At 47.1% G+C, this 15694-nt stretch overlaps 1 protein-coding gene across 1 annotated transcript in view; it reads right to left on the bottom strand.

Annotated features, from left to right (window-relative positions):
- The window catches only part of Irs1 (insulin receptor substrate 1), a 60070-nt gene extending 44611 nt beyond the window's left edge, over nt 1-15459 (bottom strand). Inside the window, exon 1 of the mRNA XM_057759539.1 lies at nt 11207-15459. Within this exon, the coding sequence (XP_057615522.1) occupies nt 11228-14926 (3699 nt within the window). The 5' untranslated portion in view covers nt 14927-15459 and the 3' untranslated portion in view covers nt 11207-11227. The remainder of the gene's footprint in view (nt 1-11206) is intronic.
- Nucleotides 15460-15694: the final 235 nt, after the last annotated feature.

The following is a 15694-nucleotide window of genomic DNA, read 5'->3' as shown; positions in this document are numbered from 1 at the left end:
CTGGGATTAGAGGTGTGCACCACCATTGTTGACTGTTGATCTCGTCTTAATGAATGTCTTTTCATCTTTATTGGACTACACATACAATCTCTAGCAGCTGTTGTCCCTGAAAACCCAAGAGTCTGTTTTTCTTCTTCCCTTTATGGTAAAAACAAAACAAAATAAACAAACAGGAAAAAAAAAAAACAGAAAGCCGACTATTATACCAGATCTATTAATCTGTTATACTTCTTTAGCACCCAAACTTGGAAGCAGAGTGTATTCTTCCATAGAAGACCCGAGGAGTTGGAAGTTTAATCCACTTTCTGTTACTAAGCTTTAGAACATACAGAAAATTCAGTTCTGGAAAATAAGCAAAAGGCCATGGTACTGGTGGCTTGTGAGAAGAGAACATGGATTAGGTAGAAAGGAGACTCTCTTTCCACTCTCCACCTTTAAAATGAAGGGGAAACACTTAAAAACTAAAGTATGTAAATTTATGGCATATCTTCATTTTCAAAAAGATGCGTGTAGTCTAATGAATATAGGTATTTTGCCTGGACACATGCCCATGTGCCATACACATGCAGTGTTCTCAGGAGCCAGAGGGGGCTTCAGATCTTTGGAAACCGGAGTTACAGATAATTGTGAGACACCATGTGGGGGCTAGAAATCAAATCCAGCTCTTCCAGAAGAGGAAATATCACTCTAGCGGGTCTCAATTTTAATAACACTGAGACTCACAGCAAAAGGAACAATCATCAGAGTTAAAAGGGAACCAACAAAACGGGATGGAGGGACTTTCTCAACTGTAACCGGACAGGGAAATCATCTAGACTGTATATAAGAACTGTAAAAGTTAAACAGCAAGAAAGAGTTAAGCCGATGAATGGGTCAAGGAACTGAATAGTAGATAGTTCTCAAAAGAAAAATCACTGGCCAATAAATATTTGAAACAGTGTCCAACACCTTTATCCACCAGAGAAACGCAAATCAGAAGTTCATTGACATTCCATCTCAGTCAGCCCAAATGGCTACCACCAAGAACACAAATGACTTGAACACTGATGAGGTTGTAGGGGAAGGAAAAACATATATATTACTAGTGAGAATGCAAAATGATACAATCACTATTCATAGTGATTTGGTTTGGAGGTTCTTCAAAAGACTAAAATTGCAAGTGCTATATGACCCAGCCATACCACTGCTGGACATAAACCCAAAGGATTCAGTCAATACACCACTGAGACAGAGACTTGCACATTCAGGTTTACTGCTGCCCTATTTGCAACAGCTAAAGAGGAGAACCACCCTAAACGTCTGTCCAAGGGATGATGGGATAAATGTCCTCTGCCCAACGTTTTGGGGGGGGTGTGTGAAAAGTAGAGAAGGAGGGAGGAGAAACAGCCCTTAAAAGATGGTGAGAGGAGAAAGAAGGACATAATGGAAAACCTGAGCTATGTAAAGAGAAGGGGAACTATTTAGGAAGAGAAAGGGCATGGAAGCAGGCTGGGAGAATGGAGAAGGGAAGCAAGAGAAGAGAATATATAAGAACAAAGCGCAATCGGCTAGAAATGGGAAAGCCACAATGAGACATTACTTTTTATTAGCATAAAAACTTTAGAGATAAAGGTAAAAACATCATATGAGTAGACCCAGAGATGTCTAATAAAATTTGGGAGCCTGAAAGAAACAGGTTCTCTTTTAGTTCCTTAAGGGAACTGCCACACATTTAAAAATACTAGAGCAACGAAAAGTCCCAAAGGGCATTGCATTCAAACCCAAAGGAAGAAGAGTTCAAAGGATTGTAGTCTTTCACTGCTAAAAACAGAACCCCAGGAACACCACCGCAACAAACCCACCTGAAGGAGAGGAGCTAAGATACAAAGAAAGATTATAATTGTTTTTGTAGCCTCCCTGTTTCCTAATGCCACTCAACCAAGAAGGAGTCCCATACTCAAGCTCAATTCATTTCCGACTTGGACCTTCACCCTCCTGCTTTGATTGGACTAATGGCTCAATCCTCTTGCTTTCTTCCTTGCTCTCTGAAGATAGGCCATTCTTCCATATGAGAGGTTCAACAACCTCCGAAACTATTCTTTATCTGGTTTTTCTGTTGTGGAGAAAGTCATGGTTATTTTGGTTTTTCTTTTTAAAAAGGTCTTAAACTGTAAGGTAGTTTTGTACTTTTGTTCTATAGAGTGATGAAAATTGCTACTTACATGGATTACACTTTCTGAATTTGAATCTTTCTTTGTCCCATGAGAAATCCAGGAACTTCCATACACCTAGCCTCAATCTCTTCTAATAGAAGATGAAAAATTTGAAGCATAACAGTGCTTGCTCAATGGTATTGAGAAAAGAGGGAGGAGGAAGGAGGAACAAATGTGGCTAGCAGCCTGTTTGGCCAACAGCAAATACTTTAGTTGAAGTTAACAAATGAATAGTTTCTAAGACTATACTGGAGCTGTTAAAGATCTTCTGATTTGGGGAGCAGGGAGATAGTTCAGTTGATAAAGTACTTGCCGTGCAAGAATGAAGATCCGAGTTTGAGCCCCAGTATTCACACAAATAGCACTGTAAGCCTCGAATTCCAGTGCTAGGAGCCAGAAACAGGAAGAGCCCTAGACCTTGTTGGGCAGCTAGTCTAGCTGTCTCAGTGAGCTCCACCCTGTCTCAAGTAAGATAGAGAGCCCTTAAAGATGCCGAAAATAGCTCGGTGGTGGTGGCGCATTCCTTTAATCTCAGCCTTAGGAGGCAGAAGCAGTCGGATCTCTGAGTATGAGGTCAGTCTGGTCTACAAGAGCTAGTTCCAGGACATGCTCCAAAGCTACAGAGAAACCCTATCTCAAAAAACAAACAAACAAAAAGATGCCCAACATCAAATTTTATATTCACAAATGTACACACACATGACAGTTGAAGATCTGATTATCTCCATAACTCATAAATTTTAAAGGAATTTAGATATTGAGCCCTCCAAATCATTTAAGAGTGAACAGAGAAGTGATCTTTGAAGATCATATGAATGATAGTTGGGTTACAGAGTAATTACCAAATCTTCTATGGGCCCGTATGTCTCAGCTATATTTTATTATTTTCTAAAGCTTGTGTTGTCTTATTGTTATATATGTGTATGGTGTGTGTGTGTGTGTGTGTGTGTGTGTGTGTGTGTGTGTGTGTGTAGAGGATAACCACTGTGGGTTCCAGAGGTCAAACTCAGGTCATCCATCCAGCTTGGACAACAAGCACATTTTTGCTCACTGAACCATCATGTTGACCCAACAGCTATTTATTTTTTAATGTTGATTTTAAAAACAACATGGTCTATATCTTTCCTGAAAGCAAGAATTAGAACTTCCTTCACGAGACATAATCTGTTTGCGATACAACATATATTTGGAATGCAATCAGAGCTCTTTGGTTTCTTCAGTAAACACAACTATCACAGTCTAAAGACTAAACAATACTGATAGCAATGTGACCTGAATATGTCAGGGTAGATCGGAGAACTTGCATCACAGAGTATCTGGTCAAAAAACAACTAATGGGAAGGGACATATATGCAACACGTAACTGCAAGAAATCAAATTAAAACATGAAGTGGTAAAGGGAGCAATGAATGCAGCTCAACTTAGTCGCTAAAACCACTAAGCCTCTTTTTGGCTGAAGACCGACAGAACTCAATTAACGTCTGACCCAAGTGCTCCACCCACCTGCCAGCCAGAATGAAAAGACAGAGGCTGAAAGAGAAGCACGACCTTCTCCAAATACACTTATTATTTTTAAAACGCTATTGTTTAAAGAGTGGTGACTCGTGGGAAATGCACAAATGACATTTATACAACCAAGTTTATTTTAACAAATAGATTAAAGCAGAGCCTGTAGCAAGAATCTTATCAAAATGGAAAACATTTCTTCCATTGTAGAGGGCAAGCAACTTAGTTTTTCCTACCCTATCATTTCCCTTTCTCTGTGATCTGTGAACTAAGACTGGTCAAGATACTACCATTTCTATAAGACAAAAGTAGACGCCAACTGATGGTGCTTACAAGCTTATCATTTCAAACCGCCTTCTGTTTACTTCTTAAACTGTTTCATATTAGACCAAAATGTAGTAGGAGGATGCTTGTTTGGTTCCCGACCGCCCAGACTCCCGAAATAATCACACAGAAACTATATTAATTAAATCACTGTTTGGCCTATTAGCCCTAGCTTCTTATGGGCTAGCTATTACATCTTAATTTAACCCATTTCCATTATTTTAGATTTTACCATGAGGCTCGTGACCTACCACCAAGGTTCCAGCTGGCAACTCACGTCTTTCCCCTCTGGCAGCTACATGGCATCTCTTCACTTCACCTCCTTTCTCTCAACATTCAGTTTAGTTTTCCCTACCTAGCTCTACTTTTTTGCCCAATCAAGGGCCAAGACAGTTTCTTTATTAATCAATGGTATTCACACCATACAAAGGGGAATCCCACATCACCAAAGTATGCAGGAATTATACTATCCAGCATTAAGATGTGATTCTGCTAAAACTCATAATTATGCTTTTAAAACACATTTTAAACATAACATTTAAGAGTATAGTGTTATATCTTTTGTATTTTAATAAACGAAGCTTGCCTGAAGATCAGAAAAGTAAAACGCCACACTGGACAGCCTTACAGACCAGGTAGCAATGACACACAACTTTAATCCCAGTAGCCACTCTAGCTCACCATAGAAACCAGGCGCATGCCCTTAATTCCAGAACTAGAGAGGATTATAAAACGGGAGGAGACAGCTCTCAGTCTCATCTCATTCTGAGATTCCTAGAGGTAGGATTACCATTTTTGGACCGAGGTCGAGGTAAGAGCCAGAGGCTGTCTGCTTTGCTTTTCTGCTCTTCAGGTTGATCCCCAATATATGCCTCTGAGTTTTTATTAATCATGCTTCATAAGAGTTTTTAAAGTTGGCCATGTGGCTGTGGATCCTTAAGGTAATTAAATAAATAATAAGTCAAATACATAATTATAAACGTGAAGATAACTATTATTTTTAAAACTCCCCCAAAGTACTAGTATGAAAATGAATAATTAATGAGAAATAGACTTCAAAACCAAATTCATAGTAAGTCATTTTCCTTGAATGTTTTTTCTAGGAACTCTCTAGCATGAGGAAATAATTGAGGAAAAGGTTTTCTTTAAAAGAACAAAACAGAATCTTACAACTATGAATTATGCTGAATTACCAACCCATCACAATAAAAGGAAGCGTTTATCTCCAATTCAGCTAAGAAATCTGACTGTAGTGGGAAGGTGAGAAAAGACTACGTGAATAGTTTTAAATGAGAAGTAAACAGACTATTATTCTAATACTATATGAAGCCTGTGTAGAAATGGGAATGCCAAGAGAACCTCTGGATATATTCCTAACTCCACAGCCAAGATAACATTGGGTCCATGAACACCATACATATATTAATAGCTCAGCTAAATACTACAAAATTCTAAAGCACAGACAAGTCCTGGGACAGCACACACTTTCCCTGCAGGAAAAGCATTGAACTGTTTAATATACTTAAGAGGGAAAAATGAAACTATAAAAGGCATATGGGAAGACACACATAGTCCCCAGGTAGGTTCTCAGATCTCTTGTCCACTGACTTAAATGAATATCTCACTGGAGAACTCTGATGTTACCAATAAGAAACTGATTACCTACAAGACGGGAAAGATTCCCAACATGAAATGTTGAGCGGTGTCCCAGAACCACACTGGTTACAGCCTGATTTGCCCTGCAAGTATGAGGCTCCTGATGGGGGACTTTAGAAAGCAGAAAATTACAGAGGACTGACATTCACAGCGGATGTTTTATTTTTAAGTGAGATAAGAGGACACTAATCTAGTCTGGGGATGGCTCCAAAGTGTGGGTTTGCCTCAAAGGGTCCTAAAATATGAAAATGGGCAGTGGTGGTGCATGCTTTTGATCTGCTTGCAGTGGCAAGCAGACTTCTGTGAGTGTGAGGCCAAGCCTGGTCTAGAAAGCAAGTTCAAGGACAGCCAGGATTGCACAGAGAAATCCTGCCTTGATGAAAACCAAACAAAAAACAACAGCAACAAAACAGAACACATGAAAATGCTCTCTCCAAACAAGAAGGGTCAAAGGCCAGTCCTAAATCAAAGAGCCTCCCTTCCTGGCCTCCATCTGCCCAGAGATCTGACACATAGGTGAGACAGAACAGCTTATTTCATCCCAGTGTACTTTCCTAGGACCCCAACTCCTGCTCTTGGAGAAATAAGGCTCAGTACAGATGACTCATTAAAGAGGATCAGTCATTTGCTCCAAAATATCCCTAGCTTTAGAGCTGCAAAGATCGTTAGAACAATGTGGAACAAACTTCTCCGGTTACTGATGAGGAAATAGAGCAGGGGAAATAAGGGACTCGATCAAGGTCACGAGGCTAGATCTTACTCCCTGGAGCAGCTTTTTTCCATTGCATCATTCAAGATAGGACAAACTGATTTTCCAGGAATTCTGATAAACTGGAAAAAAAAAAGCATAAAAAGTAGCATGTTGGCTTGGAGCTTAAGTTCTTTCCCGTAAGGCAATATTAGGGCTGTTCAGCTAAATGGTTATTATATGGGCATCTATTTTTTAAAACATAGGAGACCTAAACAATGGCAGGAGATAAAAAGCTGGATGCTGCAGTATCTCTTTTCTGTTACTCTCAAGAAATTTGAGTTCTTTCAGGGAGGAGCTAATGTCACATTGATTCCCACCTGTGCTTCTTCCGGGGGCCCCTCAGAAAAGCACCACCCTTATGACTTAGGAGTCAGCGATGGAGAGCTTGCTGCTGAGAAAACCTTCGGAGAGGGAGAAGCAGCAAACACGCGCATAGTTTTCTCTCTTTAGTGCCCCTCCCATCCCTACAGCAATACATCACATGAAGTTTCGTCATGAGATCACAGTATGACTAGAACAAGCCTTAGCCATCATCTCGGAGTGCCCTGGTGGGATGTCACTGGCCAAAACCCAAATGTTTGGAAAACACATCCACTTGTCCTCAAAATCTTAGGAAATGAACACACTCTGCTCTTCAAGAGTTCCTAAAGAATTCGAATAAGCAATAGTCTAAGGTTTCCCTGCTCTCTGGGTTCCCTCACAAGAGGCGTGGGGAGGATCAGCTTTCCTTGATCTTTTCCAACTCCGGTGCTTTGTAAACTGCAGGTGCTCAATAAAGTGTATATGGTTAGTTACTGGAAAGAGCCTCGGGCTCTTTCAAGGCTAAGGAGCTTTTCTTTTCTTTTTTTTTTCTTTTTAAACTTATTTATTTATTATGTACACAGTATTCTATCTACATGCCAGAAGAGGGAACCTGATCGAATTACACACGGTTGTAAGCCACCATATGGTTGCCAGGAATTGAACTCAGGACCTCTGGAAGGGGCTGAAGAGGTAACTCAGAGTTAGCAGTTATTCTTAGAATGACCCCAAAGCAAGGGTTGTGCCTCCTCCTCCCTTTTAGCAATAGACGTAAATGTGAGAGACGACGTGAGCCATCCCAATCAATCCCACACTACGTGCCGTCTGCCGCCAGCTCCTGTTTGCACACCAGAGATGAGAAGATGAAGGAACAGCGTCGTAGTAAATCATAGTAAAGACAGGAGGGAAACAAAATGGGGCATGTCACATGGTCGCAGCCTGAATTTTTCTCAATTAAAAAGAGGAGGAAGTGAGGCGCTTCCGGCCTCTGTCAGCCCGCTGCTGGACCTTTTTCATTCTTAGGACCCTGGCAGAGATGCATTAGACACGGAGAGCATCGCATTCTAGGCTTGGGGGCAGGAGGACCTGAATCAGCTCCGAAGCACCCACAGGGGTGAGAGAGCTTCCCCAGCTTGGCCCCAGCCTACCCACTCCCGCCCCCGCCCGGCCATCACTCATGATGATTGGCTCTTGCAAGGGCCAATCGACACCCGACATCCGACCCGCCGGTCTGAGAGGCGGAGGCTCGGCTGCCACCGCCAACCTCGAGGCCCGGGAAGGGGCCCTATGTCCCGCGAGGACCGATCCAGGCGGGGGCGGGAGCCTGGAGGACCTCCTAGCGGCCCTCTCTCACACCCCGGGCGGAAGCGGGGGGCTTGAAGAAGGGGGACAAGAGCCAAGCAAAGGGGAGGTGCAGGCAGGAAGTGGAGGTGACCCGGGAAAAGGGAAAGTGCCAGGGCCCCGTGGGTCTGCGCCAACTCCAAAGGCCATGGGGTGGGGAGCATCGAGGGAGGGGGTAAAGAGAGGCAGCTGTGGAGGCATGGAATCCTGGAGGTCTCAGTAAGGAAAAACAGGGACGGAAAGGAATGCGAAAATTCTCATTTGGCGAGGGGCGGGGGGGCTTAACAAAAGGATGACCAAAAAAGAAATAAATAAATAAAAAGAAAGGAACCCCGGAGGGATGACTCCGGTCTGTGTCCGCAAACGTGTGCTCTGGCTACCAGGCTACAGTTTCATCTGTAAAGTCCAATCTAAGGCAAATGCTGGTTATTGGTATTGGGACCATCATACTGAGACCCAGAGGGTTCTTTTAGCGCTCCTCTCTGGGCTCTGGGTTAACCCGGTACAGAGAGTAGGCCACAATGATTGTACTAATGCCAGGACCATGCATTAGGCAGTGGGGACAAAGGAAATGGGGGAAGAGGAGGTGATCTTTCCACAGCACAATCTAACAGTTCAGAACTTAAGTTAGAGGTGACCCTGACATGGACCAAAGAAAAGAGACACAGAAAAGATTGTTGAATCAGTCAAGTCCTGAGCACGGGAGCAACGGGTTTCACAAATGGCTCTCCTTGAACTGACATTGAAACAAAGTAAACAAGCTGAGTTGTTTAAAAGAGGGGCTCGGAAAGTGCGCGCGCGCACATACACACACACACACACACACACACACACTCGTGGCAGCTATATTCCTTTAAGCATGTTTTTCCTGAAGCAGGGGAAGTAGCAGCCACAGCAAAGGTAGGGGAGGTTAAAATAGCTAACTGATAAGTCACTGTGAGCAGAAGCTGTTTGCCACTGGCAGAGATCTGATTGCGCTCAGCTTCTGATGATAATTGACTAGCAAATAAACCTTTAAACTTAGCAAAAGCAAGCACAATTGAGGGTGTACAAGCACCAGGTAGCACTAGGTGTTCTGCTTAAAAAACACACTACGCGCGTGCACGTGTACACACACACACACACAACTTAGATAACACATTGTAGAAGACTTCTGGTATTTGGGAAAGTATGATCTCTTGCTATCCCAGCATTGTAACTGACACGACTGATTATTCTGGATTATTGAATTTTCCCTAAAACAGTTAAGAATGGAAGGTTGAGCATTAAAGTCTTGGAAAGGGAGGGAGGGATTTGTGTGTGTGTGTGTGTGTGTGTGTGTGTGTGTGTGTTTTCCACATAAGCAAGATTTTCTTTTAAATTCCTTTTTAAACAATGAAGATTCTGTTTGGTCATTTTGTTTGTTTCTTCAAAAGCCCAAACATTTTTTAATCAGTTTTGCAAACCAAAATCTATACAAAGCAAGAAAGCAAATGAGGGGGCAGGGGTCTTCTTTCTTTATCTCCTGTAAACCCCAAATCTGAGCTATGCTGGATCTGTTTGCTTCAGACTCTTCTTACCCTATGAAGTAAGCAGTTTACAAAGCAAGTATTGCAGGAGTCCCAACTCTCAAAAACCAAGCTAGAAATAACCAGGAATATTATGTTGACAACAATACACTAAAAATCTCTCTGCCCCAGTGATAAAAGCAAATATTGATATAAATACCAAATAAGTGTTTTCTTTACATCACAGAAAAATCTTAGTTTTAATGTTCATGTGCCTCTATTTGGCCCTACAAAATAGAGAATGATAGTTGTTGGAAGCAGAATCAGGACCATTTTGAACACATAATCGTTCCTGTTATTTATTATTATTTCCTATTGATAAAAGCCCAAGGCACAAATTAATTTATTATAAATAGAGACTTGTTAAGAAAAATAAATGCTTTTCAATGCTCTTTCTGTGAAGCATATATAAATTCACAAGGTAATCAATTTGTCCGAATAAACTGCTTCCAGTTCTGGAAAGTTCTGAGTTTGCCAACTCATCACATTATTTGGGAACGACACTCCCCTCCCCACAATGACCACCAGAAAATAGGTTCACAGAACGAAGGGCAGGCTAACTTCCTATTACAAATGTTTCTCATTTTCAATACAGCCTTGGCCACAGATGACCTAGAGCCAACTTTCAACGTCTCTGAGGCATCGATTCATGAACTAACAGGAAAACAAATAGCCTATAAATGAAGACCACACAGATTTCCCCTCCGTTCAGTGCTAACCAAAACAAACACCCTCTTCTCCCTGACTTGACGCCTGTTCATTTCAGTACAAAAACTTTAAGCGTCTTATAGAGAAACGTACAGTAGCCCCTAAACAGTATGCATGATGCTTCAGTACAAGAAAAGGAACTGCAAGGCAGAAAGGCTGGGGTGAACGTCCATGAATGGGTCCCAGGCACGTGGTGTTTATTGTATACTCTGTAGAAAAGCAGCCATGCCTGCAAGATGGTAGGTCCGTGTGTGAAAAACATTTCATGAATCCTACTACAAGAACAAAAAGAAAATGTCCCCCACAATTACATTCCTTGGAGATCTGAGATAGGTAAGAATTCCTCTCTAAATACGTGCGCCTAAAAAGCTCTTACTCAGGAATCTTTTTTAAGACAGTTTGAGTAAAAGTCGCTGCTGTTTACACTGCCTTGATATTGTGAAATCACAGAACATGAGTGCACACAGAGCCCTTCAGCACTTAGGATCTTAAATGAGGCCTTTTTAGGCTGCGTGTTAGCAAGTAGTTTTGTAGAATTGTCCCTACGAAGGGCTGGCCTTAATATTTAGTCAAAAGAAAACTCTGATATGAAGAAAATGATTCTTGACAAGCCTCAGGACAGGTGTTAAAGAACGCTGGTTATAAAGTGCTACAGAAGCCCTTCTGTGGCTGCTCCAACACGCTTCTTGGACTACCTGCCAGGTGTCATCGTGGGGTGAGCATCTGTGTACCCCGACCCACCGACCCCACTCCCTGAAAGTGTATCCTCCCCAAAGACACTGTGGGAAGGAGTGAAAAGGGACAGAGGGAGAGAGCAGAATTCAAGCCCCAGCGTAAATAAATGCACTTGTGTCGTCTGACTTTGCCACCATAAAACACACCTGTTGTGATGTCCAGTTGAGCTACTGACGGTCCTCTGGCTGCTTCTGGAAGCTGATGCTGGCATAGGTGCTTAAATCCTCACTGGAGCGTCTGGGGGAGCTGCCCTCATTGCTGCTGGAGGGCTGGTGAGAGGGAGGGGGTGGTAGGGGCTGCTGTTGAGAAGGGCACTCCTGTGGACGCTGTTTCACGTCCTTGGCCAAATCCAAGTCTATGTAGTTAAGACTATTCTCCAAACCCCCAGCAGCTCCACATGCTTGAGCTGTTTCCTTGGAGGCTCCCCCTAGATCCCCAGGTCTCAGCCACACATTCTCAAAGGATGCCGAGCTGTGGCGTTTTACATCCTCGCTGCTGCTGCTGCCACCACCACCACTGACCGCTCCTGCAGCCCCTGCTCCAAAGGGCACTGTATTACCAGCCCGAGTCGGTGCTGAGAAGGTCTCGGAGCTATGTCTCCTCCGGCAGCCTTGAGTGTCTGCACGAATCACTTTGGCACTCTGGTTATGGTTGGGACTGAGATTCACTCTGGTGAATGCACTCACGCCCCCAGGTCCCTGAGGGCCTCCCAGCAGGGAAGAGTGAGCAGCCTGCTCAGCTGCTCCTTGAGGTGCAGCAGGAGAAGCAGAAGCTGTCGAGGACGAAGATGGAGCAGCCCCTGCGGCTCTGGGCAGGCTCACCTTCTCCCCAGCAAGGCCTGTCCGCATGTCAGCATAACTGACTGGGGCCACTGGTGAGGTATCCACATAGCTTTGACGAGGACAACCGATCTGCATGGTCATGTAGTCACCACGACTACTTGGCACTGATCGAGTTGGCCTGCAAATGTTAGCAGCCCCTGGAGGTGCAGGGCCTACTCTGCCCAACTCAACGCCACCACTCTCCTGCCAGGTTGCCCTCCGGCCTGGCCCCAAGTCCATGTTCATGTACTCTTCCGAGCCAGTCTCTTCTCTGGGAGCTGGGTGGAGCTGGGGTGGACACCGAACTGAAGGAGAGCTATGGGAAGTCGCAGGGCCAGCTAAATAGCCAGGCTGGCCACTCCCGAATTCAATATTCACATATTCCCCTGGGCTCTTGGGCTCGGGAGGGTGTAGTGAAGGCTGCTGTGGCGGCTGCTCCCGGACCCGAGGTAAGGTGCTTGCCTTGGGATCTCCCAAGGACAGCCTTGTAGGCCGGGCCAGGCGGTTGTTGGTCTGTGCAGCTGTGTCTACCTTTCGAGGCAGATGGGGTTGCAAGACATGGTGGTGGGGATGCGTGAGGCCAGACTCTGGCCTGGCCCCACAGTAACCCCCTCCTAAGCTGTCACTGCTGGTAGAAGAGGAAGAATCTTCCGCAGTTGCAGTGTAGAGAAGGCGTCCAGAGCTAGAAGAGAGACGAAGATGCTGGTGCCTGGCACCCTCCTCTGGCTCCCCAGGGCGCTGGGTGTGCTTAAAAGACCTTGGCAATGAGTAGTAGGAGAGAACTGGTTTGTGCTGGGGATCGTCGGGACCGTAGTAGCATTCCGAGGGGCTGCTGGTGTTGGAGTCTCCCACCGGTGACATGTTCATATAGTCGCCTGTGCAAGGCAAGAGCTTGCCGCCACCACTCTCAGCAGGGGCTTTGGAATGAGGCAGGGCATGAGGATGGTGCCCCCCTACTCCATTTGTCCATGGCTTCCCATAGCTGCTCCCAGATGGGGCGGCACTGCTGCTGCTGCTGGAGCCACCACCAGTGTCAGGGGAGCAACTGCCACTGGGAGACATCATCATGTAGCCATTGGGGTCTATTCTTTGCGGGTGGCGTCGGATAGGGTTAATGATCTGCTGTGGGGCGGATACACTTTTGGGGCTCATGGGCATATAGTCCCCATTTCCTTTACGGTTGCTGGGCACTGGAGCCACCCCTGGAGACATGGGCATGTAGCCATCATCGGTGTGCAGGGTGGAAGTGTCCGGACGGTGGGGGCCCCCGCGACGCTCCAAGGGGTGCATCTCTAGACCCTCTTCGGGATAGGAGTGGGTGGGCACGAAGGCGGAATGCCGGTAGCTGGGCAGTCGGCCTCCACTGCCACCTCCTGGTGGGTAGGCAGCGGGCATCATCTCCGTATACTCCTCAATAGAAGCCACAGAAGACTGTGAGGGGGTCTTCTGATGGGAGATGGTAGGGGACGTGCCTGCGGAGTGAGTTCTCTTCCGAAACCGGTTATCCAGATCTGCTGTGCTGGTGGCTTCATCCCCAGTCAATGCCGGGCTTGTCCCCAAGTTAGCACCTGGGAGGTAGCGATGGCCATTACCACCCCTAGACAAAATGTAATGACCATTGGGAGCAGTCAAGGTGGAGGCTCCCTTGCCACCCATACAGATGTAGTTGCTCAGCTCTTCCTCACCCCTGGCTGGTGGGGTGTGACCCAGGGAATCTGGGGTGACGCTGCGGAAGGAACTTCGGAAATCGCACGGACTAGAACCATACTCATCAGAAGAGATGAAACCGCCATCACTAGGAGAACCAGACACCGAAGCACTGGAGCGCCTCGGGAAGAGACAGTCTGAGGTGGAGCCATGGCCACTAGTGCTACTGGATGACAAACTGACTGGGCTGGTGGCTGAAGGCGAGCAGCGGGAAGAAGGCATCGGGATGGAGCGGCTGTGGTTGAGTGGAGGATGAAGCCTGGAGCTGCCTCGATGCCGATGGGCGTGGGTCCTGTTGGTGCTAGGGCTCACAGGACTGCCATCCACTGATGCTGGACGGGACATGGTGCCTTCACCATCGCTAGAGGCGCGCACCCGGAAGGAACCTGGTTTCCCACCCACCATGCTGGCAGGGGAGGTTGCAGTGATGCTCTCGGTGCGAGATCGGCGAGTCAGGCCCACCTGGCTGGGTGGAGGATTGTTGAGATGGTGCCTGCGAAGGGGAACACTAATGGGGTTGGAGCAACTGGATGAAGACTGGCTTTTGCTGCGAGGGCGAAACTCATCACTCATGGCCCGCATGGCCTCTAGAATGGTCTCATGCATGTTCTGGGCTACCACGGAGTCATCCACTTGCATCCAGAACTCGCCGGGCCCTGTCACGGCGGAACGCCCCACCTCAATGAAGAAGAAGTTCTCTGAGTGGCCACAGCGTCTGATGTTCATTAGCTGCAGAACCACAGCCGCTGCCTCGGAGTTCAGCTTCACAAAGCTGATGGTCTTGCTGGTCAGGCAGAGACGGTAGATGCCAATCAGGTTCTTTGTCTGGCCCAGACCCTTGGGTTTCAGGATAACCTGCCAGACCTCCTTGAAAGCGGGTCCTGGTCCCGTGTCATAGCTCAAGTCCTCCCCTGCTTCTCCGACGCCAGAGCTGCCGCTGCAACTACCACCGCAGCCTCCACCTCCAGCCCCGTCATGGTGGGCCTTTGCTCGATTATGCAGCTGCAGAAGCGCCTGGTACCAGCTGTCTTGCTCAGCCTCGCTATCTGCCGCAATGGCAAAGTGTTCGTCTCGGGTGTAGAGAGCCACCAGGTGCTTGTTCTTGGAGTCAGCCCGCTTGTTGATGTTGAAACAGCTCTCAAGGGGGATCGAGCGTTTGGGGGCGCTCGACTTATGCCGCCACTTCTTCTCGTTCTCATAGTACTCCAGGCGAGCCGGGCCCCCGGTCTCGCTGGCTGCCCGCAGTACGAAAAAGCGCTTGTGCATACTCTTGGGTTTGCGCAGGTAGCCCACCTTGCGCACGTCCGAGAAGCCATCGGTATCTGGAGGGCTCGCCATACTGCTGCGGAGCCGAGGGAGGTGCCGAAAAACTGGGTGGGGGGAGGCTTCGCGATGCGGCCCCGCACATGCACTCCGGGGCTGAAGGAAGCAGAAACCCTGATTCCGAAATCGTCGCTGTTCCCGGCGCTGGGAAGGGGCAGCCGAAGGACGAGGTAGCTGCGCCAACGAAGATTGCCCGACCCGAGTTTAAGGGCGTTTCATGCCCAGAAGGGAAGGCAGTGTGTCTAGGGTGAGTGCAGCCGCAATCTTCTGAGGACCAAGTCTCCCCCGAGTCTCCGCAGCCGAGAAGAAGCTAAGATGCATCCCTCGCCGCCCTTGATCCGAGTCCGGTGCAGGGAGGCAGCAGCGACCGAGGAGTCCCAGCTTGGCCCTTCAGGCGCGCGCGCCTTCCCTCCCGAGTTCCCCTCTGGAAGTAGCGATTCCCGAGGCAAATTAAATATCCTTGGGCAGGGGGAGGCGGGCTGCCAAGTCCCAACGTTGCACGGGGTTCTCCCTCCTCCTCCTTCTCCTCCTCCTCCTCCTCCGCCTCCTCCCACCCTCCAACCGTCCCCGCCGCCACCAGCCGCCCAAATACCAGCTCAATCGCAGAGACCGCGGCGCTGCGGCTGTTGCTGCTGCTGCCGCCACCCGAGGACGCGTCCTCTGCAGCCCGCACTCGAGCCCATCTCGGCGGGCGGGGAAAGTGGCTTTTCCACGCGCAACGCTACTGGGCAGCCAGGGGAGCAGGGGACGGTCCAGAGGGACAGACTCATCACTGCCCCAAGC

Source organism: Chionomys nivalis, chromosome 2 (genome assembly GCF_950005125.1).
Source record: "Chionomys nivalis chromosome 2, mChiNiv1.1, whole genome shotgun sequence".
Lineage (NCBI taxonomy): Eukaryota > Metazoa > Chordata > Mammalia > Rodentia > Cricetidae > Chionomys > Chionomys nivalis.
This window is presented reverse-complemented; position numbering and strand designations above follow the sequence as displayed.